The 26,725-nt window shown below is 36.1% G+C and overlaps 1 protein-coding gene across 2 annotated transcripts in view; it reads left to right on the forward strand.

Moving 5' to 3' along the window:
• Positions 1 to 26,725, forward strand: part of KLHL1 (kelch like family member 1) — a 276,154-nt gene that overhangs the window by 84,346 nt on the left and 165,083 nt on the right. For both annotated transcript variants that reach the window (XM_086611712.1, XM_086611716.1), the window contains one exon: positions 6,749 to 6,885. In XM_086611712.1, the coding sequence (XP_086467838.1) occupies positions 6,749 to 6,885 (137 nt within the window). The remainder of the gene's footprint in view (positions 1 to 6,748; positions 6,886 to 26,725) is intronic.

Genomic DNA, 26,725 nt, shown 5'->3' on the forward strand with positions numbered 1-26,725 from the left:
TTTGCCTTTCTGGCTCATTCCCAAATGTTGAAAAGTTGCGTGATTCATATTTCTATCTTCTTCTGTTTTTTTTTCATCCTTCTACTTGTTCAAAACAGCATAGAGTTCAAAATACTGACTACAATAGCAAATATCTTCAAAACTGAAAAAAAGGACGCAAACCAACACTGGCAAAATGTTTTGGTTATCAAGTCTGGTGGCTGTGATATGTGCATTTCTCTGGAAAAAACTAAAGCTGTGGTAGACATTGGATGTTTGGTGGAAATGATAATGTCAGATTTGTGTAATGTTCCTAAAAACTATGTGGCAACTTAAGAGATATAATGAGATGTAAAACTGTGTTCCAGTTTGTACTGTGGAAGAGATAAAGAGCCATTTACTGTATTTACACTTAAATGTCTGTGAGATAGTGAAAGAATTAACAGATGAAACGAAGAGAATGTAAACTCAAAAGACATGGTCCTGAGGGCAAAGAGAGAACATCACTTAGATTGTGTAGATTACTGGTATCACTTGTACTTGTAGCTGTGTGCTATAAGAGATTAAATTGGAAGAAAAGTATGTTTGAGTAAAGACAAAAAGGAAGCTTTCTTGTTTCAGGCTTCATTGATTCTCTTCAAAATTCCATCTGCTATCTATGGGTCTGGGGAGATGTTTTGGTGTCTTATTTGGGGATTTATTATTATTATTATTATTCTGTAGTTGTTCCAGATGAAATTGCCTTTACAAATAGGTTAGTTTATAAATATTACTCAAATAGTCAGGGAAAAAAAAAAGTTTGTCATTACATTTCTGTTCCATTTTTCTCCAAAATGAGACAAACACACAGGGCAGACTGCCAATATTAACAGTTATGATGGGAAGTATGAGACAATTCTCATTAATTTGACTGTTATGTGCTCATTGACCACTTCTTTACCCAATAAATGGGAATTTCTGATATGTTAATGAGCTCATCTGATGCTGCTGAATTGTTAGCAAGCTGATTGCACTATGGTAATGGTTCTGAGTGGATGCTGAATACCAAATTAACTCTCTGATTATCTCCTGTTTATTAACTGCACAGGAGCAGCTTTTATTTACAAAGACTGGGGAAAAAAAATGCAATATTTATAATTTTGCCACGTGACTTTTTGCAGATTTTTTATTTCCTTTTTTGTCTGTAAAATATGCAACTGTCAAAGTGTGCATATATGTATATACGCTCATGTATATGCATTCGTAAATACGATTTTAAAAAAAATGGCAAATTTAAGCTCTGAATTCTGAAAGAAAAATTCGTTTACAATGAATAGTAGAACGATTTGCACAAAGCATGTTTTTGAGAAGTCAGTTGAATGCATGTTAATATTGAGACTAAGTTGCTTTTCTGTACCATTCAGATGACTGAGATGTTAAAGAAGAGGCCACTGCTCAAGTATTCACACACCATTCAAAGAGTTGCACTCACACCATGTGAGACTTTAACTGCTAGGACCAAAGTCCCTTCTCAAGGGTCAACTCCAGTGAGCAGAAGGGTGCCCCTTTTGACTCCTCACACATAGACACTCACTCTCAGGTGCTTTCTCTTCCTTCAGACTCAACTCCAAGTTTCCCGTAGCAGAGTTTCAGGCATCGAATCTTAAAAATATAATTTATTCAGATGGTACAGCCAGAAAAACAACTTAAGCTGAGCGCCTCCAGAGATAGACTCCAGACAAAGAAATCTCGGGACTATTATACCCTTATGATCTGTACACTCGCGTCTCATGTGCTCTTCACACATTCTTCTTGCGCTCTTCTGGTCCAATAATCATTTCTGGTCTGGGGTCTTCTAACACTGTATTGAATTCTTTCTCTGTCTTCAGTCAGGCAGGCTGTTAACTGTTCTTTTCTTGCCAAGCTGCAGCTTCTGCTGACGGTTGTAGACTCCTTATCTTCTGGTATGTGCTTCTTGCACACCTGCTCATTAGTAGAACATGAGAAACTGAAAAAGTCCTAGACTTAGGATAAACACTACTTAGCAACAGCCAAAACATCAGTGTGTTATCAACATTATTCTCATGCTACATCAAAAATGCAGCACTGTATCAGCTACTAAGAGGAAAATTAACTTCATTCCAGCAGAAAGCATATCTAGGAGAAGGTTCCCAGCTTGCAGCCTAAGGCTTCAGCAAGTCTTGCTACTAATGCTAGGCAATGGATTCCATTTCAGCTAGAAAATGACTACTACGACAAATACGTAATCTAAACTTTTTGTCACTACTAATTGGGATCTATTAGTCGTTTAGTGCTTACAGATTCATAGTTTCATCAGCTAAAGTCATTCTACAAAGTTAAAACTGACAGTTCATCAGTTTTTCTAACTGTTGTTCAGTCTTCAGTGTTCTCAAGGCTTGTAATGGGGTAGCATACATTAGATACACCATGTTTTCTTTCTTGCCCTTTTTCCTTTGCCTGTTGACTCTGAAAAAAGTATTCAGAAGATGGAGGCAGTTGTAACAGTAACAAGCCCAAATTAACATTTCAGTGTCCTGACTGCAAACGAAGAAAGGCAGATGGCAAAGAATTCTAGATTTGAAAAACCGACTAGATAACAGGTGGAGGCAGAAGGTACACAGAGTGGCAAATTCTTCAATAGAGAATGAATATTACACATTTAATGTTGATCTTAAGTAAAGTTAAATAGAGTCTAAAGAGCATAATTAACAGATTAAAAAAATAAAATGAAAAGTGCAGAACAAATCATTTACCATTGATAAAACATAGAATGCAGGTTTTGACAAGCAAAATTCCTCAAGGTATCAATGGCTTTTACAGCGAGCACTCTTTACTTAGTTTTGCACAGTCCACTAGGGAGTACAGAGCAAGAAGATTTGGGTTTCTGCTGTATTACTGAAGCTGAGTTGAAAATCATACCATTTTCTACTTCATGTGTATTGAACCAATTTTAATAGCTTGCATGGGAAAGAAGAGTGAAAAAGAAGGGAAAGACATGGCATATCTGATTCCAAATTATGGACAATATGGAAGTAGGTATCAGAATTCTCAGATAGGAGATGCCAATTTAAAGTTAACGGGCAATATTTGTTCTCAAAAAAAAAAAATTGCCATCTGGACATCATTTTTTCTAAGGATCTTTGGTACTGAGCAGAAAATAATCAATGTGCTAGATTAAATTTACTGTTAGCTATATTTTTTTCCAAGGCTCTTATAGCTTTTTCTATATTTGGTAAACTGGTGAGAGAGAGTACCACAGTCATCAGGAAAGGTAATCACTACCTGGTATAATCCAAACCAGTTGATCGGTTCTACAACTTGCTCCTTTGTTGTGTTGTGTTTTCCTCAGAAAAGACAGCAGTCTTGATTGTACTGCCAAAATTGTTCTGGAAGTGCCAGCCAGTGCCTGCTTCCTTTTGCTACTGATTTTTTTTTTGAAGTGCATGCGTGGATATACCTTAATATATGTTCTGCAAGCCTTAAAATTTAGAAAATCAGAAAGCCTTCTCTATATGTACAGTAAATGTTTGCCTGCTATAAGAGCTGTAGAGCACCACTATCAGTAAAGACACCCAGTGTCAGCTGGTGTCCTCTGCAGAGCAACAAATCACATTTAAAAGCAATGAATGTTCAGCTCCTATATGAAGTAGCTTAATATACAAGGAAAAGAGTTATATCATGCCTAGGAGTTTTCAGTCCAAGTAACATCTGAGATTCTACTCAGTTGGCGGTAAAATACATTAGAGTTTGCTTAAAGAATATAAGTGGTTGAAGTTTGTTTTTTTATTTGTTTGCTTCTTCTGATTAATAAATGCACTAAGCAAGTTGAGGGAATTCTATATCAAAGGTGTATGTGAAAACCGTTGTGAAAATTGCAAGGAAATATTCTATAATAGAGGAAAATAAAATCTGATGTCATAGGACAAAAAAAAAAAAAGCAACAGGAATCAGTTATATTCTGTTTTATAAAAGAAACCAGAAATATATCGGACTAAATTTGCTTGCAATAAAAGTAGAGAAGTCCCTTAATCTGGAGAAAATCTTGCTGGGTCCACAAACTTATTTTTAGCAATGAGTTATCTGCTATGATTCTCAAAGGTGAAAGAGTTTATTATGTATTCTCACTGCCAGATCACTAGTTGAAAAAAGGTGGCATCCTGAGACACCTGGCCTTTCTTAATGAATAGGTCATCATGCCTTTAAACCAAGTTTTAGAGCTGTTTTGAGCCTTCTGAGCTACAAAAAGTAGCAGAGCATTACAGGTTAACTGATCCCTTTGATTTCTCACTTTTCATTTTCTATCTTAACACTGGAACACAAGATTTACAAAACATGTCAAGTGTTCAATTCAGCCTGTGAAGTGCTTCCAAAGAAAAAAGTTTGTGTCTTGAAATCAGTTAACTTTTTGCTTATATTGTTAGTGAAATAGCTGTTTTGTTATTTATATTAACTATTGATTAACATAAGGGACTTAAAAACGTCACTCATCACTCTGTTCAAAAACTTGTCTTGCTTGTTTAGGTGAGCTGCTGCTTCACAGAACTTTTCTGGTCAAGTAAGCCATCTTCTTGGACAGATGGTGCAAACCAGTAGGGATAAACCTGTAACTAAAATGGGACCTGACATCTGTATTATGTATTTTTCAAGATTTTTCAGAGTTTTTCACTTTGGATTGGATCCTTTCTGGTCCTGTAGACTGAATGCTCGTTTGAAACCGGAATCCATTAGATATCTTTTTTTCCTCACCCTGAATAATCCATCAGACAAACTGGGGAAAATTACAGATATTTGTAGAAGTCTGTGAAAGAGATGCCATCCTTCTGTTTTTTATTTTCTGTCCTCTCTCTGTTTTGTTATCTTTGAGTTGAGAATACACACAAAAGAATATTATATAATTAATAATGTCTGAACATAAATGATATAAACTGCAAATATAAGATATTAGTCTTTAAAAATACTTCAATTGATCATTAACTGGTGTATTGAAGTTTCTGTTCCTTAATTTGCCCATTAGTTTAGATGCAGCAAAGTGTTTTGACTTTACTTTTAGTAAGTGACCAAGCTGAAGACTCACAGTTGAATTTAAATGCTTGTTAATAAATCTGAAGCAACAGCTAATGCAAAATGGTCTCAAATGGAAATCTCAATCTCAGACCTAAATTACATCACTGCTAGCTGTGAGGGATTGTATCTCATAGAAAAACATCAATGTGTTTTTCCTTTTTGCTGGGATTTTTCTTTTTTTAAATCAACCATCTAATAACAATGAATCGAGTCACTTATAAAGAGGTATTGATGAAGAGTTATAAGATTTTTAGTTATCCATAATTGTATGGTTATCTTGATTGACTGATTACACACTTGTGATACTCAGTTTAGACCATGAATAAACAAACATAGAAGCAAATCTTCCTCAGTGGTAAAAGAATAAATAAATAAAGAGTGAATTAGGAGTCTCAAGTGGTAGAAACAAAGTATATTTCTAATTTCATCTTTTTGTAGCTGTCTATTTTTTTTATTAATTGCATGAATGCAAATGTGAACTGAGTATGAATTAGTATCTTTACTTCTAGAATTCATGATTGCTAGAGTTGAACACAAATGAGAAGTGATAAAAAATACTACACCTATTTAGTCATTGTCCATCATTTGAGCCAGAGTAAAGATCTTATACATGTTCTCAAGCTGCCTTACTTGCAGGTAAAATACAGTAGCTTAAAGCACTGTAAAATTATGAAGCCAATTCAAACTGTCATATTTTACTTTGCTGTTGGGATGAGCTTAGAGAGCAAAAGCGATCGATTACCATACTGACTGATAAGCGGTCACTTGTTATTCTTCAGTATCTTTTTTTTTTTTCACCTTTGGACAAAATATTTAACAATATACAAATGGTGAAATATTTTCTCCTGGTTGCCAAGTTCTCCAGTTGTGATTCTGGTAGCTTTTGTCAATGTGTTTATAATAATGTTTTTGAGTTCAACCAGAAATGTGGCCATCTTTTACAGAAGCATGTGGCATGCTATTTATAGCTGTACCACATTTCTAGCTCAAGATAGCTGTGAATATTCACTCCTAGAAAAATCGTAATATTACTGTAGATGGTATCTAGAAGAATGCCTTAGCTTAAGGCCCCAGTAATGACAATCATACCAGGTACTTTCTGTGGCTTTGATTTATCTACAACAGATCCCCAAACAACAATTTTGTAACTATTTTGAAACTATATTCCTTTGGAAATGTTTCTTTTCAAAAGCGTTGAATTACACATGATTTTTTTTTACTATTATTTTTTTTTTTAGTGAATAGAATTTTAAGCTACTTACAGTTTTACTGAACTTTGAAGGATTGTGTAAAGTCACATATTGTTAGTAAAGTTTATAAAAAATAGGCCTTTAAGAACAATGAAAAGTACCTCTGGAGTATGAAATATGTTTCATTAATAAGTTGTCTTTGATACTAGAGGTTATCTTGTTAACAATTGGTACATCTGCATGATTGGAAAATTATCAGAAAGACTGATTACTAATTTCTATGTCTAATTTATACTCATATGCTAATGTGCCACTTGGTTCATATCACAGGAAGAAAAAACAAATTACAATTAAATGTCATGCTTTATTTTGCTGCTGCTTATATGTATTAATAATATATTGTTCCTTGTAATTGATAATTACTATGAAAATATGGTTTTTAAAATATTTTTTATTTATGAAACTTCTAATATATGTATCAGTGTAAATGATACCAGTTTCTACCTTTTTTGCAGACTTGTCCTCAGTTCTGTCTCTGACTACTTTGCAGCCATGTTTACAAGTGATGTTTGTGAAGCCAAGCAAGAAGAGATCAAAATGGAAGGCATAGACCCCAATGCACTGTGGGATCTTGTTCAGTTTGCATATACAGGTATTGTACTGCATACATTACACTTCCTATAGAGAAAGGAGTTGATAGTTCTGTTTGCTACATGCCAATGAATTATATTTCTTTTTGAAATATTTTTTTTCTTTTTAATTCCAGTTAATCAAAACATTTATTTACCATTTCTAGGGCTGAATTCAGATTGTAATCTCTTATCTCCAAACTGTTAAATATGTCAGTCTTGGTAAGTATGAGAGAGCAATCTAGAAAATGGTATATTTTTCTTGATTTTCAAATACTTAAAAAGAGTGCCTCATATGCACATGATTCAGATTACATGAGATCATTGAAGGAATAGCTCTATTTTTGAAGAGTAGCCCTATATTACTGCCTTAGTCACATTGCAGTTTAAATAATTACATACATCTTTAAAAATTTTAAATAATAAAACATTTAAAACATTTAAACTTTACTGTGAGCTGGATGTTGTCACTTTCGTTTCCTGTTACAGGCTGGTACTCTCCTGTGTAATATAATCTTATGAATCACTCATAATTCAGAGTTAATAACTCAGAACTTCCTTCTGAATAGTTATTACATTTTAATGCATAATAGATTTAGTTTTTATCCTTCTTAAACAAGCTGTTATATAAAATGTATCTGAAGTGCATTAATATGAAAGAATAATAAAGTTACAAAATAAAGTAATTTAAAGAGAAGAAAGGCCAATAGTAAGACTTGTAGTCTGAATTTGCCTCCCCTTGCCTATGAATCATATAAGTAAAAAAAAATATTCTGCTTTCTATTTGTTTCCTAAAAGATATCCTCATATTGTTTAATTCAACAATATTTTATCATGGTCTTTCCATTGAATATTCAATTTTTGCTTCAGTTCTAAATGAATAGCCCATATTCTGCAGTTTCAGTCCTTTCTGTATACATATATATTAATTTAATCGTAAGTTGCTGTTTGTTTTGATATATTTAATCGGGATATGTGCTGTTTATTTTATGACATAATAACTTTACCGTCCTAATAGGAAACAAACTGCTAATAAACATAATTTAAGTTGAAATTTGCTCTCTTTGAGAATCATGTTTGAGAAATTCAGGTTCTAGGAATCTCAGACAATCTTCGTTTATATAGTACTCTACATATTCAAAGGGTAGTGTCTTTCAGTTGTGGTTTTGCAGTGCAGGAATATACATCATCCAGAGGGTTTCAAGCTAGGGATCAATGAAATGAGGAACATGTAAGTAGTTTTCATGAAGCATGAGAAGGATACAATCTGATTACTAGGTATGAGCGTAAAATAACGGGGCAAAATCAGAAATACCTTGACGCAGAATAACAAAAGACCTTACTGGTAATGTTAAATCATTCTGTAAGAGGAATGGAAAAGGAAGAGGAGGTAAGAGGAAGAAGAGGGACAGCATTGTTCCCCTGGGAACAAAACTGTGGAAATATGTAAGTACTGTGTGTTTCTTTTGCCTCGGTTTTCACTAAAAGATCACATGGAAACACACAACGCATTTAATACTGATAACAAGAGATAACACGTAAGTGTAGATTAAGAAAGGAAAGAGATCCAGAAGAAAGCAAAAATAGACTTAACCATTTTCAATACGAATGAAGCTATCTCAAAACTTTATTGGTTATCTCTAAGAACTTTGGACACTGGATGTGGTAATGAAAAACTAGAAAAAGCAAACTCCTTCCACTTTTTGCAAAAGATTAAGATTTTCGGCTGCGTTACGCTCCTTGATTTGTCTATGCCCTATGATGTACTCTGTTTATTATATGAGATGGATAACTTCGAGGTTTGTTCTTGGCATTAGGTAAATAAGGACCAACCTTCACAGATGGATAAGAAGAGAACTCCACAGATAGTATAATTCCAATGTTTTCTAGTTTTCCTCATCTGAAGTTTCATTTGCAATGGTCTTTCATTTAAACTGTCACATAAAGCCTAAACTACCTTAAAAATGGCATCATTATGTGCCGTCATAATTTAACCTTGAAAAGTTAGAAACTTAAGGTGATAAGAAAGGTCTCTAATTTCTGTCACTTGCAGTGGGAATACACCATTATCCTTTTATTTCTAAACCATTTTGGAGACCAAACAAGACATTAAAAAGGTCATCTTAATTTTACACTTGAAAAGGAAATTTCAAAAATACTCACAAGAGAAGAGTGATGAGATTCAGGGAACATGACTCTGTTTTATGTACTAAAAGAGAACACCTGGTGGATGCCATGAACTGTTTTGGTTCTTATTACTCTGTCTTGCATTTCTGTTCCAACAGGTTCTTTGTCCTGATTTACTCTCAGCTTGTGTCCTATCTCTTGAAATTAATGTTAGATTATTTCTTTCTCTATTCCTTTTCTCTTCATCAGATATCTTATCAAACTCTTAAATTTCCTAGCTAAAGTTATGCTAGTAAATTTAACAGTTCTAGGGAACATTTGCAGGCATTGGAACACAATTATCTATATTGATGCTGGCAGTTTTAGCCAAAACTAGCTAGCAATCTCTCTAACAAACCTTGGGTATAGCCTGGATATGCAGACTCATCATGAATGTAGTTATCCTTGTACAGAGGGCAAAAGCATTCAGAAGTTCTATGGACAATTCAATGATAACTCACAGGTGATCAGGGAATTCCTAGAACATGGTCCCAAACTTATTCAGTTTATTGAAATTAAACACAGTCTTTGCTCCTCAGTTAATCATTCCGGTTTTCCATGTTCTTTGCAGGATCAAAATCTGTCACCTCACACCCTATTTTTTTTACTTCCTTTTCATTTCCACCATGCCTCATAATTTCTCTAGCTTCATAGTTTATGTCTTTTCTTACCCTCTGATTATTTACCACCAATCTAGTTCATGTCTCTTTTTCCTTAGAGTCATTTCACTTTCTTCTTTGTGCTACATGAATGTGGGCAAGGGGAACACTGAAAAGTAAAGGAAATAGCCAACAAAATAATTCTGTTATCCAGCAATGTGGCAGCCAACAGGAATTCCCATTCAGCCTTTTAATCTCTAATCTGGAGCACACGTAGTCTAGACAGATTATGTGGAGAATTCAACTGCCAGATTCCGATTACTGACTGCACAGTATGTGAAACTCATTTTTCAGCAAGTCATGTCTGTGGCCAGTTTAGCTCTTTATTCTTTTACCCCAGGAATAGCAAACCATTTTGACAAATGAGCAGTTATTCACTCTTCTTCTTTTTCCTGTCACTACCTTCGTAGCTCAAGGATGTTTTTAAAAAAAGAAATAATTTCACATATAGTTGCTGCTGTTAGAAAGAAGTCTTTTCCTGGGGACAACTGAACATTTTGGGAAAATACAGCTTAACATGGGCTTGCTTGCAAGAAGTTAGAAGTTAAAGAGTATTACACTGCAAATATTTTTAGATATGATTTAAAAAAGGTAACTATTTCAACATCATATTAACTGTATCTCAGTCAGGTTTATATTTTTTAGAATTGTCATGGTTTTAGGCTGATCCAGCAACCAAAACTCTCACAGTCTCTCCTTCTCCAGTAAAGTAGAGAGGAGAGAAAAAAAATAATAAAGGGACTGAGGGTTGAGACAAGAACAGAGGGAGCACCCACCAACCATGGTCCCGGGCAAAAGAGACAGGGCTTTCTCAAAGCAAAACAGTTTATTAATGGTTACTTAGAAGGACAAAGGGAAACAAAACCGGTTACTCGAGAGGACAGAAAGAAACAAAACCAGATCTTAAAACCAACACCTTCCCCCCCCAGTCCTTTTCCTCCCGGCTCTACCTCCTCCCCCCAGCAGCACAGGGGGCAGGGACTGGGGGAGTGCAGGTCAGTTCATTCCGTGCTGTTACTGCTGCTTCTTTCTTAAAGGAGGAGGAGTCCTTACACCCTTTTCCCCTGCTCCAGTGGATCCCCTACTCACGAGGAAAAATCCACAAACTTCTCCAGCGTGAGTCCAGCCCACTGGAACAATCCTTCCCCACAGATTGCCCCAGTGTGGGCTTTACCACAGTCTCAGGTACTTAGGGAGTTGTAGCCACTCGCTCCGGCGTGGGTCGTCACGCAGACTCCAGATGTCTCTCTGCCTTGTCGTGCGTCCCAACACGACCATCCTCAGGCTCAGGCATCTTCTCCCCATGGGCTGCGAGTGGGTCTCTGCTCCACCAAGGCCGTTCTGGTTGCAGGGGGGCCGCCTGCTATCTCACCATCAGCCGCAGGGGAAACTCGGCTCCTGCACACCTCCTCCCGCTCCATCCTCACTGACCTGCTGTCGATGCGGCTGTTTCTCTCAGATCTCAGTCCTCTCCAGGTGAACTCAGCCCAGTGGGCACCCCGGGAGTGGGGCGCTCTCCGAGTTCCCCAAGCAGCGCCGCTGCCTCCATTCTCCGTGGTTGGCGCCGGCCCGACGCAGGCAGCTGCCCGGCCGGGAGCCAGGGAGCGGGGGCAGTGCCCTCCTCCCTTCTCTGCTCGATCCTGGGCGAAGCACCTTTTCCGGTTCCTTTGTCCTGACTTAAATAGGGCGATTCGCAGAGGCGCCCTATTGGCTCAACTGCGAGGGGGATGGCAGTCTGATCTGGTGGCCAGAACTAAGCCTAACCCGGTTCCAAAACCGGGGAGGTCGCAGGGAGCAAAACCCCTCTCCTGCCACCAGAACCCCCCCCCCCTCCACATCAAACCATGACAAGAATCTAGTGAAATTATTTCATTTTTATTATGAATCATACATATAGTAGTTCAAGAAAAGTAAAATATGCATATCTAGGAAAAGTATTACTATAGATAAAAGTATCCTGCACCGACACGAGACCCTTCAGTTCCAGCAATAAAGTCAAATTCTATTGCAAAATATCAGAATTAAAGTTAAGTGAAGGGGAGTTTTTGTACATTAGAGACCTGAAGAAAGATAGGTATATTTATTTGAAAAGACAGTTGTTAACATCTGCTATATCCATCAGTACAAGAAAAGGAGAATAATATTAGTCTGGTAACCAGTTACACATTGTTTTGTGTATCTCCTATTTTTCCTTTTAACTCCTGTTAATTAAAATAGTTCTTACCTATGCTTCCAGAAACATCCATATGCTTCTGAAGGGATGTGATTTTATGGACAGAATTTCTGAAGTCACTGTTCAGTGCCTTTTTCTCTAAATCGTTGAAATACGTGATAACTCCACTTTGTTCAAAACAACAACAAAAAATATTGTCTACTTTTTAAAATCTTTCATAAATGTTCTTTCTTTTGTCCCTTTCTAAATACATTCTGTAACTGTGGGTAGACAAGCCTCTGTGTTGGGCCAGATCACGAATGCATTAACTGAAAGTCTTGCCAGTAATAACACCTGATAGTAGATGTTTGGTAGCATGATATGAATAGTCATAATTTGTCTGGCATGTCCTCCTAGCTTCCAGCTTTATGGAATATAATTTCATCTACTTTGTTAGTCAGTGATCACCTGTGACGAAAAGAGACTCGACTGCAAGGTCCAAGCAAACGGTCTATTCGGACCGCACTTACAGGTTTAACTGTAAGGTCCGAGATAACAATTTACTCGAACTGCACTTGCAGATTCAATACACCACTATTACAGGTTCTTATAGGTACAAAGGAGGAATGCACTATTGCAATTTAAACCCAAAATATACACTATTACAATACACTATCACAGCACACAAGAGAGTCACGGAATGTGCTATTACAGCACAGCAGAGTCACAGCATACACTATTACACACACAAGAGCGAGAGAGCACACAAGCGCACTAGATTTAAAGCAGGCTAAAAAGAGGAAAAAAAAAAGAAAGAAATCACTTACCCCCTCAGATAAGGGCTCTCAATTCCAGGGAAGTTACCTTGGCCGGCGTCCCAATCAAGGGGGGAAAAAATCTCCTCACAAACTAGTTGTGTAGTTGGAGAAGCAACTCCCCATTTCCAACCCAAATCGTAGAGCTTTTGTCCCCTGATGTACGTGACTGTGTAGGTACCATGCCTGAGGGGGTCTTTGAGGGTGTGACAGGGAGTTTCCCCTTATCGATTGTACCTGACGAGGGGGTCTTCGAGGGTCTTCAAGGGTCTTTAAGGGTCTTTAAGGGTGTGACAGGGAGTTTCCCCTTATCGATTGTGCCTGAATACCTTATCTCAGGCAACTGGACAATGGTTGGATTGAGACTCAGGGCATGTTCTTTGTTGAGCGATTTCAAGGCTGAAATCAAGTTTTGGTTCTTTGTATAACGCAGCACTGACTCATCAGACAACTCAGGGCTGAGCGATCTACACAGCTCCCCGTGGGTCTTCTCTGCCTCAAGGCAATACAAAGCTGGGTTGCTTCTGCAACCCCCCTGTGTCACCTGTGTGCTGGGCACTGCCGAGAAACTTGATTTGGATTTTTGAGCCTGATGATCCATACATCATGTGAATTTTTCTATCATTTTGAAAGCATCTGTAGTTTCAGCCTCTATAGCATACTGTGGAGGTGAGTTAAACTCTGCAAAAGATATTATTCCCTTTGGTATTTCTGAATTTGCTTTCTGTTTCTACCTGTGTGAGGAATAGCAAATAATCATTCTTTTTCACATCAATTATGCAAATCATGATTTTATCTGTTACTATTGTACACAATAAACTCTCATTTAGGAGATTACTTACTAATATCATTAACAGCTTAAAAAACATGAAACTATGCAACACAGAGAGTAATGTTCATTGATTCCAAAATCAACATTTATTACAACTATTCTTAGACTTCCCTTAGCATAATTGATCTTGATTTGGCCCACATCATGGAAAGGTTGGCCACCACTTGTCAACCTCTTTGATATTATCTTTTGTTAGTCTAAGCATTCAGTGAGAAGAAAAAAAGAAAAGCAAAATCAAACTAAACTATCAGTACGGTAGTCAAATATTTATAATTTCAGTTCTGCAACTCAATGGATTTTTAATCTGGTCAGAAACATCCTAAATATCACTAGGAAGATAAAAATTTTGTGTTACAAAATATTTGGCATATTTTTATTCCACTTATAAAGGAAGGAAAATATGAGAGTAAAAATATATTTTTGACGTAAATGTGATTTTGAAGCTTTTCTGAAAGTGGCAGATTTTATTATTAGAATATCTTTAAATATGTGATTTCTGATTACAAATGTATTTTTCCCAGAAGTTTTAGAATATGGCATGTGAAAGCTGCTGCCCTGTTTCAATAATGAAAAAACCTCAAGAAATCTTGAAAAGTAATTTGTCATTGTAGGTCTCAATCTTTTAAAATAAAAAATAATTTTAAAAATGCTAAAAATGTAAAAGAAATTGAATAGATCTTACTTATTTCAAAATTAGGCCATTTTTCCTATGTTTATTTAAAACTTATATTGCAATGTAATGATAATTATGATAAAGCAGAATTCTGATCCAGTAGAGAATCAGAATTCCTTTACACCTTGAGCTAAAGATAATATTTTGCTATCAAAGTATTAGCTTCCATAAGCCTTTCCATCAGTCTTGGTTGTTTATTCATTAGATTTAAATCTTTTAAACAAACTCTGGATTTCAGGCTTCCATTTTTTAACGGAAAGTGTTCAATCTTCTTTCACCTAATTAAAAAGTAGTAGTTTTTCCTTGTTTGGTTTTGTATTTAATAATTTAAAAATTTTTGTGTTATAATAAGTCCTAAACAATTTTATTTGTCTGTATAGATGTAAAACATATTGATGTAACATCCGGATATTATTTACTTTGTAAAGGAAAATTAACATTTTAAACTGATCAACTTCAGAAGATCTTACTATCTATGAAAAATCAGCATATTAAATAAATCCAGTCATGTTTTTAAGGCTGTATGTGTGCATAAAGTTGGAAAAATGTTTAAGTAAGATACAATGTTAGGTTTTTTTACTTACTTCATTTTTAAAAAAAACCTTTTTTTTTTCTTCTTTTAAAGAAGAATGCAGTACTGCAGAATGCAGTAAAAAAGTATGCAGTACTTTTGGACTTTTTTCCATTTTTTTATTCTTAAAGAAAATTCTACTCTCTTAAATAAAAGAGTCGCAGTGCTTAATTGTATTACGAAAGGCTTTATACAATGATAAATTGTCCTCCCTGTATCTCCTAAATAGGTAGATGACAGAGTCATGACACACTGTGAAGCTGGACTGTGTTCAGTCACGTGTAAGCAAATAGACTTCTAAATAAGTGGCAAGGTAGAATTACATGGTGACCAGCAAAGCATCAAGTCCTATACAACCTTGATAAGAGCTGCTCCTAAGTGAAGGCAGCTGTCCATCTAAGAGTAGTAACAGGAAGACAGAAAATTAGACTGCCAAAAATACTGATTTAAAAACAATAACAAGTGTTAAAGTTTCTGCGAAGATTCAACATGACTAATTATAAAGTTAACGTGATAGATGCACCTATAAAACACAATATGATTAAAACTGAAAAAATGGAGATGTGTTAAAATTTGTACTATAAACTTAGTGTTAGATGAGCTTTGAGGTTCTTTTAGAAGTGAGGTTTCTTTAATATATATAAGGATTATAACTGAAGAGCTTAATTTTGTAAATAAATTAATAAGGTAGTGGCTGCATATTGTTTTATCTGAAATAAGCGCAAAGTTTTCTAATTACATAAGCTAAATTGTAATGTAATTACAAGTTGTATAATTCGAATTATATATATATAATGTAGATTTATCAGTAACACACTGCATTAAAATTATGTACTTTTTGTAGTTTGCGTAGATTCACAGGGGTAAATTACAGTGGGTTTCTCTCCGTTTTTTGTGAAGGATATATTTGATTGGTAAAATATGCAACTTCAATACAAGGTACAGATTTAATCTATCACATTTTGGTGCATTTGATTGTTTTATTCAAATAAACAAAGTATGTTTCATCTGTGATATAACAAAACTATAACTTAAGAGGAAACAAAGCTTCCTTTTTTGCATGTCTGTTAAACATTTCATGTGAGCCAGTTGAGGAACTCCGACGCCAACACTTATGTGTAATGGCTATGCAGAAAGTATGTTTCATTTTTCAGTCAGCAAGATGATTGATAGCAGAAAATCAGGATTGAGATCCTGGTGCCCTGGGATATAGAGATATGTATTCTCTGATCATTTTAGAGTTCAAAATAAGCAGTGATACAGAAGAATATTTATTTACCTCATTTTCTTAGGTAAAACCTAAACTGTATAACCCTACTGTATAACTTTTAATTAGTTTTTTTTTTAAATTCTTTAATTAAAGTACTGTCAAGTGTCTTCTCTGTCAGTGTTATATCTAATAACATACACAGGGCAGACAGCAGGGGTGTAACGAGAAAGCAACTGCCTCTAAGCACAAGGACCCTTAGGTTCCTTCAGAACAGAAGCTTTATTAATGAAATATCTTAAGAAGGTTTGTGCTTTGGTTTGATTTTGGTATTTTTTGGTTGTTTCTTTAATTGCTGAAACTCAGTTGTCTATATGAATAAACCGTGAGAATGATTCTTAGCACAGTTTTGGCCTGTGGCAATTTATAATGTTCATATAGTCCAGGGGTTATTGCAGCCACAGGATCATTCTTCAATATGCAGATTGAATGCAACTACCATGGTTTGGACAATGATAGAGTTTAGAGTATAACTGAGACCATTTCATTCCAATTAACCTCAGTGTTAGAGGGTAGATTTTGATTAGATATAAGGAAGAAGTTCTTCACTCTGAGGTGGTGAGGCACTGGAACAGGTTGCTCAGAGAAGTTGTGGATGCCCCATCCCTGGAGGTGTTCAAGGCCAGGTTGGAGGAGGTTTTGAGCAACCTGATCTAGTGGAAGGTGTCCCTGACTGTGGCAGAGGCATTGGAACTAGATTATCTTTGAGGTCCCTTCCAACCCAAACCATTCTACGATTATATCAAGTCTCAGACAAGTTTAATTTAATAGATGTAACGTGAGGCTGTATGTATATTATTAAAGGCGTCTGCTCAGACAAACAGTCCCTGGCTCTTAGGTGCTGATGGTCTGTTTACAATGTTTCAGGCTACTCCCCTCTAAGAGATACTGATCACATTGAGAACTGGAGTGTCCTTTGATAATATGCATATTGTGAAGGTCTTTGCTCTACCTCTGTGGCATGTTTAGTAAGTTCAAGAATTGTTTGTTCTCTGGTATCATTTTGAGACCCCTGGGAACACGGATCGTCTCTATCTAGCTCTTTTTGCAGGAGACTATTACCTGCTGCTGTCCCACTGCATTTACTCTGCCATGTACTTGATGATTGTGGACTTTGCACTTGCATAGAATAAGCCCTTGTGAATTTCCATTCACTTCAGATGGGAGATCAATTGTTCCAGGAACTCTGGGATGAGTGATAAATGTTCAAGTTAAGGTAGTGTTCAAGTTAGGCTCTGGAGTGATCTTATCGCAACCTTCCAGTACTTAAAAGGGACCTACAGGAAAGTTGGAGAGGGACTTTTTACAAGGGCATGTAGTGATAGGACAAGGGGAAATGGCTTTAAACTGAAAGAGGGGAGATTTAGATTAGATCTAAGAAAGAAATTCTTCACTCTGAGGGTGGTGACGCACTGGAACAGGTTGCCCAGAGAAGCTGTAGATACCCCGTCCCTGGAAGTGTTCAAGGCCAGGTTGGATGAGGCTTTGGGCAACCTGGTGTAGTGGAGGGTTTCCCTGACCATGGCAGCGGGGTTGGAACTAGATGATCTTTGAGGTCCCTTCCAACCCAAACCATCCTATGATTCTATGATTCTATGTTTCTAATTGAATTGACCTGGAAGACTTTGTTAGCCATTGTGTAATGGAGAGTACAGAAAAATGGTCATAAGTCATACTAGATGGTGGTAGACCTTGAATGAACTTAACTTCTGGATATGGAATATCCCCTGTGAAGTTCTCCGGGAGCAGATACTTGTCCTGACCTCCTTTTCAAGAGTCAATAAAGAGAAAGTTGCAATTACCTACAGAAGCCTTGTTTATCAGGGTTACTCCACTTTAACAAGTGGGAGGATGGTAGTGATCTCATGATCTGTAAAACCATCATTCATATTATCTGCATCGACTACACTTCCAAGATCACGTATATCTTTGCTCCAGTCACATTTCTTATTTATGCTGAAGCAATTGACAAAATTCATGTTTTCATGTAATGTTCCTTATTAAGTTCTTATTTATGCATTGGTAAAGCCTTAGTGTAACACCAAGGATTATTCCTGGATTGAATTATCAGCTATACTGTCCATGTGTACAATGCAAGAATCTTCCAAAGCTCCTCACTGTAACTGTAGAACTAGACTGTCCTCCTCCTTCATCTGTGGATGTCAGCCTGCTTGGAGTCAAATACCTTCCTACACTGAATGTCTTTCTGATCTTAAAGCAAACTGTGGGTTTTCATATAATGCGGATCTGTGGAAAAGGCCTTCAAAGACCTATTTAGCTTAACCAACTGCAGAGACTGACTGCTTCCTTACTTTTTTTTTTTTTTTTTCTTTTGAGCAATCCCTTCTCTGAGGATCTTGTGTCTAGCTGGAGCAGATGTTTTCCGTTCCTGTCACTGAAACACTAAGTCTATGCTCGTTTTTGGAGTTATACAATAACATGAATTGTTACTGTTCCTTCTTTTACCCAGCATACTCCATTAAGAGACAGAATTTGCAATTAGGTATTAGGAACCAGCTGTTTTCTCATTCTTTTGGTGCAGTATATAAGAATTGCTTGGAAAAGAGTTCTGAACTGGAAATTTTGAGTCTTCAGAATGATCAAGACTGTTATGGGGAGATAGCTAGTGACCATGTCCTTGTACTGTGGTGCAGCCTTCTACTCCTGAGAAGTCAGTAAGAATAAATTCAGGCAGACTCAGGGAAGCAGTGAGTGTGGAGGGGGAGAACAGTTCATGTAGTGCACTGCAAGGTGCATTTTTGAAGCTATTCCTTGCTAGTTTCAGAGTTCTCCATCTACAAGGAGTTAATAAACCAAATATTGAACATTAATCCAGGACATCCCTGAAAAGTGAGAGGGTTCCTTTGAGTGGAGTGCCATCCCTCTGTGTTGTCATCTGGTGTATGCCATGCTGTTGCCTAAACAGCATCAGTGAAGTGATCACATGGGCTGCTGTAGCGTGGGCTACTTCTTTAATGTGCCTCTCTCTGGATTTCCTGGAGTGGAGACATCTACCCACATCCACTCTGCTGAGCTCAGCTGCCTAGCATCCAGAGTTCCAAAAGAAAGCATAAAAATCAGGAAAATCACAATGGCGGTTTGTGAAAGAGGTCCTCACCTTTCATATGTTTTCTGCACTGTAAAATGTACCCTCATTCCCTCCCTATTCCATGCACGTCACACAGCAACTCTGCTGAAATGTACCCCCAGAACAGCATGTGACTGTAGCATTCACTTCTCCCAGGAGTGCAATCCAGCCCAAACCAAAGCAGATTTCATTAGGCTATAAGGAGAACTCATAAGCAAAAATCTTTTGTGGCAATTGATGCCTCCATCTCTGTAACTTTTTGTTCTTTAAACGTGGGTTTGAACTGCTCTGTGCACCCATAGCAAAAGCTGCCAAACCATCACCTGAGAAGTTGAGAATCTTATTCTGGCAGCGGTGAGTATTCCTGCTTTTGATGTGGAGAATAAAATACTGCTCCTTCAAACCTAAAAGCTGAGCTCCTTTGTCCTTGAGATGTTTTTCCCCTTTTTATTTTTCTCTTATTTTTTTCGCCCCAGAGGTCAGGGCTTGATTGTGTTCAGTGCAATAGAAAGACTATATCTCACTGAGATATAGATACTGGGAGTGTGTATTGTGTAGTTTTGATTGTTTCAAAAGGGCCTGTGTGAAGCAGGTCCTTTGGAATAGTTCTGGAAGCCTGGGCAGTGCGCTGGAAGCCAAAGGTGGTACACTCCCCTTCATACCAGCGATAGTGACCATGGGAATAAAATCTCCCTGAAATGTACCTAGTATTCAGTACAAGTCTTTTGGAACAAGACTTCTCCTCCCTCCTCAATATGAAGTTTGCATTTGTTGACAAAAGTAAATTTCTGGAGAGGTTTTCAATGAGTGCAGCATGATGAGTAGGATCCATTACTAAAAAAGAATTAAGGGAATCTAACGCCTTATATCAGAAATGAGCTTTTGAGAATAATTCTTGTCATCTCCCACCCTGTTTGGTGTATAAGTGCAAGATTTGTGCTGTTGGAAATTTAGTTAGCTAATCTTTTCTATATTTGTGTATTTGTGAAGGTAACCTTTATCTTGGGATTTTTTTCTTTGTTTGTTTCAACCTATGAGTTTGTATTCCTCTATTTATACATAAAATTAAGCTTAAAATTTCCAAGTAGAATGACTTTAGTGAATAGTTGAATTATTGGTGATATAATTATTAATATATTGATTGTCTACACAAGTGCAAACTAGTAATCTTTAGCAAATAATCTCAACAATGAAATCCAGATTTTAACAATTTTTCTATAACCAATGGAAAAACATATCTTCAAGTGTGTTTCAGAGCACTAATGTATCTTTCTTCACAGTTTACAAAATATTCTATGAAGATTAGACTCAGCTAAAATTATTTATTGTTTTTACTCCTGTTATTTGTATGTATATCTTAGAGATGACTAAGTCCAATTGTCTAAGGTGAGATAAGGCACATGAATGGCAGTTGCTTCATAAGGAGAAAGTAGCATCTTAATGTCTCTCTCTAAAAAGCTGTTATTTGTTAGTTAGCAGAAATTTTTCTTTCAATACATGACATTTCAGTTGTACAACAAAGGTATTTTGTTTGGGTTTTTTTTCAGACCAGGAGATGAAAACGTACCAGATCATGGCATATTTGGGCTAATACATTATTCTGATCTTTAGCCAGACATTTGCAAGAATGTTCCTGCTCAGAAGGGATTTTAATTTGTTAATAGGATTTCCTTATCACTCTGCAATGTTGTAATTTTCTGCGCCATTGAATTACAGCGGACTTTGGCAGTACTCACAAATGACCACATGATTAGGCCAGTTTAGTCCACTTACTCAAACAAAGATGTAGCATGATTAAAGTGTAAAAAACTGTACAGTTTTTTGAAACAGTGAAGCCATTTAATTTATAAGAATTCTTAGATTACTGAGATTGAGGCGTTTTCATTTTTTGCAAACTACATATATTTATGGCTGAGGAATCACTTATGAAATTATGTGTATGCATAATAATACTTAAATATAAATTTCATAAAAATGTTATTTGAAATCAAAAATTCTCATAATTTTGAAGTCGTGTTTGGTAGTGAGGAGTTCAAAAAACTAGCACCATAACTTGCAATGTAATTGAATGTCTAATCATAATTGAAACTTCTATCTCTGAATCAAGTGAATGCTTTCCTGATTTTTACTTTGAATATTTTTCGAGACTATTCCATAGAAATGTAAATTAAAATTACTTTAAAAAATCATTTTGAGTTCCCTGTGTGAAGAGGAGTTAAAATTAGTCGTCCTTTTCAAGAGTTGAATTTTATCCATAGGGATTAAAAAAGAGATGTTGCATGAACAGAAAATCTGTTCCAATCAGACGACTCAATTTAGGTTAGAGTTGAAGGGGATTGAAGTTGTTCAGGACAAGAAAAAATTTCTGTTACAAAAAAAATTTCCACTGGGCAAAAAATAATTTTCCTACTTAAGTCATATGGTTTAACTTGTCTTTTATTTATGGTGGCTTATATCAGAATGGCTGCCAATAAACCAAGTGATTCATCAGCACCCTCAAGTTAACACATCTTTGGGTCATACATATTTTGGGCGTTAATTTGTATTTTATTTAGGTTTTGGCTGCTAGTATGTAAGATGAATAGTCTGATAATAGGGAATGAGCAGATCATAGAATCATAGAATCATAGAATGGTTAGGGCTGGAAGAGACCTTCAAAGGTCATCTAGTCCAACCCCCCTGCAAGGAACAGGGATATCTCCAACTAGATCAGGTTGCTCAGGGCCTCGTCCAACGTGGCCTTGAACGTCTCCAGGGATGGAGCATCCACCACCTCTCTGGGCAACCTGTTCCAGTGTTCTACAACTCTCATGGTAAAAAATTTTTTCCTAATATCCAACCTGAATCTACCTCCCTCTATTTTAAAACCATTACCCCTTGTCCTATCACAACAGGCCCTCCTGAACAGCCTCTCCCCATCTTTCCTGTAGGCCCCCTTGAGGTACTGGAAGACCGCTATAAGGTCACCCCAGAGCCTCCTCTTCTCCAGGCTGAACAGCCCCAACTCTTTCAGCCTGTCCTCATAGGAAAGGTGCTCCAGCCCTCTTATCATCTTCGTGGCCCTCCTCTGGACCCTCTCCAACTGGTCCATGTCCTTCTTATGTTGGGGGCTCCAGAACTGGACGCAGTACTCCAGGTGAGGTCTCACGAGGGCAGAGTAAAGGGGAAGAATCACCTCTCTCGACCTACTGGCCACGCTCCTCTTGATGCAGATCTTAAGATCTTAAGTTCTTTCCTCGAATTAAATCACACTATCTAGTAGTAAGAGACTACTCCTTTTGAGGTAGTATTTTTTTGTTTATTTGAATATCTACAGAAAAAAAAAAAGAGCTGCTTTTCTGAATTTTCACTGATGCTAAATGCCAAACTGTAAGGAAATAAACCCAATCAGCCGTAGAATGCCTGTGTTCCTCATTTGCAGCTGGTAATCATGGTCTGCAGCAAATAACTAATAGAAAATAAAGAAGAGTTTGATCAGGAGAAACCTCTACAAAGTGAATATACTGTCTGTCATGTTTTCTTTTCTGGAAACAACTTCACCTTTATGAAAAGCGTGGGAGATGATACAATGTAGAATTTATCTTTTAAGGCATAGATCAACATCAAAACCTTAACATTCGCTTCAGAAATCAGCTGGAGACTAAAAGATGTTCTGCTACATGTTCTTCATTGGCTGCTATTAGTGGATGGATGTAAGAGGTGATTACTAAATATTATGTCGTTCCCAGGAGTTGACAGTAACAGAGAGAATGATCATCAGAATTGCACCCAAAGAGAGTTTAAAGAGCGTAAAGCATTTCCAAACGGTCCATCACCTGATACCTGCTGATTCTGATGATTCCAGTACTGTATATTTGGAAGCAGATGAACTGGATTCATATCGGCAAATATAAATGACAGTGTCTCCGTAAGTCAAATGAAGGTGTTCCTTTTATAGTCAGAAGCAAGAACTAACCACTCTTAGGGAGTGATTCATCTCATTCTAAAGTAGATGACTAAAACAAGTCAGATGAAAACTGCTCTAACACCTCATATTTCTCCCCATTGACTCTAAAAGGAGATGTCAGATGATTAACTGAGGTGGCTACCTGACAGATACCTAAGATTTGGTAAGAGTAATGATAAGCGATGCCAAAAAAGGTCTATTATAGCAATATGATGCATAACATCTTTTTAATAAGCTTTTTCTAGTCTTCACTGGAATTTGATGCTGTTTCAAAAAAGTAATTTTTTCTTGTAAACATAACTGTAAGCAATTAATCTACAATGCAAAATCTGAATAAATATTATCTTGATACCATTTACTGCCTTTTATTTTAAAAAATGGGAATCTAATAGAGAAGCTGCATTCCTGTGACTGATAAGCTTATGGAAATAATTCCATTCAGAAACTCTTCAAAATGGCAACACAACTGGTCAAGACATATGAAATAGAAAGGTTAAAAGATAAATACCTGACTAAAGGTATTAGTTCTAACCATTGTTTCTAATCCCTTGACACTTCCCATGACTTCGCTGGTGCACCTTTACTCACGGCTGTCTTGAGAATGTTCAGGAGTCTTGCTACAAATGGATAAATGTGTAGTTAACATGAGAGAATACATTTACTGTGCACATCGGGTAAAACAATATTATCATATGTTATGAGTCTGAGTTAAAATTTGTTGCTTATGCACAGAGCAAGTGAGTAGTACCTACTGAGTGGTCCCACCATAATAAATTTTATTGATGCCTATTGGTCAATAGCTATGACAGGCAGATCCCTGTGACACACACTGACCTTATTGACGTCATGCGAAGGCTGTCAAAGATGCAGTGATTCCCTATCTACAGAACTAGTTGTAACACTGTAGCATAAGGAGCAGATGAAAGAATAAAAGCAAAAGGTAAGATTAAAAAAAAAAGAAAAAAAAGAAAATCCCCAAACTGTCCCTTAACTTGGAAAAAAGATTTAGCAAAAGAATAAAGATGTCAGGGAATTTTTATATATTATCTCTGTTTCACATGTAGTAATAAGATAATAAAATTTATGTATTCATTATAAGGATGCATCCTAAAGACAGGCATTTTAATTTCTGCATAAGCAATGCACATAAAATTTGTCACAAATAGAACTATAATTTACAATAACAATTAGAATCCATTAAAGGTCTTTTGATTGTTTTTTCTCATATATTTTTTTCATCCTAATTAATGTAATACAAAATGAGATTTTAAGCTTTGATTAATTTGTTTTGCTCAGACTGAAGTACTTGTGCAAGCTCCTTATTGTGTAAAAATGTGAGGGGGAGGTGAATCAAAGAAGCACTAATATTAATGCCCCCTTGAATATTCTATTAAGCATTTCTAAATAGATACTTGGATCTTCTAATTGTCAATATGAAACTGTCTGAAGAGTTTACATTTTATATACTGAGTCTCTTAACATGTTTTTCTAACTCTGACCATGCTAAACACTTGATATCCCAGAGGAATTTGCATAAAAATGTCATAGCACCCTGCTGAAAAAGTGAATACAGCCCTTGTGACCATATTTGTGAATGTGTCTTGATGTTTAAAAATAAAGATAAGTAAGACTTGGGAAGCATTTAGATGGATTAGATCCTTACCTACCATTGAAGATAGTGCTCTGTAAAAATAAGATCATGGAGAGCCCTATCTTCTTACTATGTTTGTGAAGAAAAAAAAAAGAGAGAAAAAAAAGGCAGGATAAGACAGTACTGAAAGAAAGAAGCACAGTAAACTCCTCTTTAACTCAAACAGTGTAATTTTCTAGCTCTTATCCTAGATATATTAAGTAGTAAATTGGTGTTCTGAATTTAGTTAAAGATAAGTCAGTTGAGAATATATTTATATCTCCAGATATCCTAGAAGCCATTGTATATTTACCGCCTTGATTAATATGTAAGGCAGAAACTCTTTCACACTCTTCCATAAAAATATGAAGAATCTCCTTTGAAATGGTCACGTTGGTTACATAAAGAAATATATAATTTATGAAACAGATAACAACTTTTATTGTCTTAAACTTCTTTTAATCCTACTAGTTCCCAACTAGTATCCTACTAGTACCAGTTTTCCTTAAAATTAACAGAAAATATCTTCATTTTGAAAATAAGTATAATGATGTGGCTTCAACTGTTTCCTTTGGGCTCTTCTCCTAAAGCTACATTTAGTGTTAAAAAGCCAAACTGTGACACTTACCTTTCTTCATAAGGGGTGGTGATTCTTTCAATCCTTATGTCATTCTGCAAATATTATCTGGATCAGCTTTGTAGGGTCAGGGAATTCTTTGAGCTTGTTGTTGAAAAATAAATAGCATATAAGAAAAGGAGATTTAAAACTCTGATTTTCTGGTTTTGTTTCATCTGCTCATTTCTCAGTCCACTTACTTTTCACCGCTGGTTTGCACATTTTTATTTTTCTTCCTTCTGGTACTGGTACGGTCAGTTTTAACCTGAAAACAACTATCTTTTGATAGCTTCCACATGACACAGTGGAACTGTATTCTAGATAACGAATAGTATGTTGAGCCAGTTGTTACCTGCAAGCATGCAGCAAATGTGGGAGTGTCATTGGTAAATACATGTGTCAGCCAAGAGTCAGCTGCTGAGTGTGCCTTCTGACCACATTGCATAAATGTGCGGTGGACAGAAATGATGATAAAAAGTCAGATAACATAAAGAGAAACACATGTGACATTAATAGAACCATAATAATAAGCAAAGGAAAACCACTGAAATTATGCCGTGTACTTGATATGATGCTCTAATCTTTGCAAAAGGATGTATTGTATCTAAATCTAGTAAAGTGTAACTTCCCAGTTTCCATCTTATATTAAAAGCTCCAGATAGAGTGAGAGAAGGAGAAAAGGTCAGATTTTCTGTGTTATGGTTATTGTATTTTGAGTTTGGTATTGCACTGTAAAGCAGCTTTTCTTTTCAGTGACATTCTGTAGTGAGGATGGGGATTTTAGAACTCCTCAGTGCCATGTGATAGAACTATTAAGATTTGTAGATTTCTCTTTATGTGACAACAAATACAAAATTTGTGTGGGGAAAAGAGTGAGTTTATCTAGCTGTTGGACTATATTACTTTGAACAGAAAGATCAATATACACTTAATCCTCTTATAGTTTGAGATGATTTTTCCAAGTACAGCAGAATAAAATCAGAAGTGTTAGTTTCTTACAGTTTATATTATATCTGAACATTTTAATTTCCTATTCTTTTTTTCCAGTTCTCAAAGACATCCTTGTGATCTCTAATTTATAGTTTCTTAAGTTATTAATGTAAGAGATTTATAAGAGATAGTAATGTTAAAAAAAAATAAAAATGATCGTTGGGAGAGAAGCATGATGACAAGAATGACACATTACTCACTAAAAGAAATTATTTTTTATTTTATTTTAGTATTAATTTTATTTATTAAAAAGAGTATCAGTCTGCAAGATAAAGATAATGACTTGTGAAATTAAAAAAATCAAGTGCAATATTATTCATCCATATATATTCTTTTAGCTAATATGAAGTCTTTAGAAGAACTGTATGCTATATGCCTGCCATATGTTACTTAAGAAAAATTAAGTCACATTACAAATAAGCAACACAGAATTTGAAGGCTTTAAGCCCTCTTTTGAA

Source organism: Tauraco erythrolophus, chromosome 1 (genome assembly GCF_009769465.1).
Source record: "Tauraco erythrolophus isolate bTauEry1 chromosome 1, bTauEry1.pri, whole genome shotgun sequence".
NCBI classification, from domain to species: Eukaryota; Metazoa; Chordata; class Aves; order Musophagiformes; family Musophagidae; genus Tauraco; species Tauraco erythrolophus.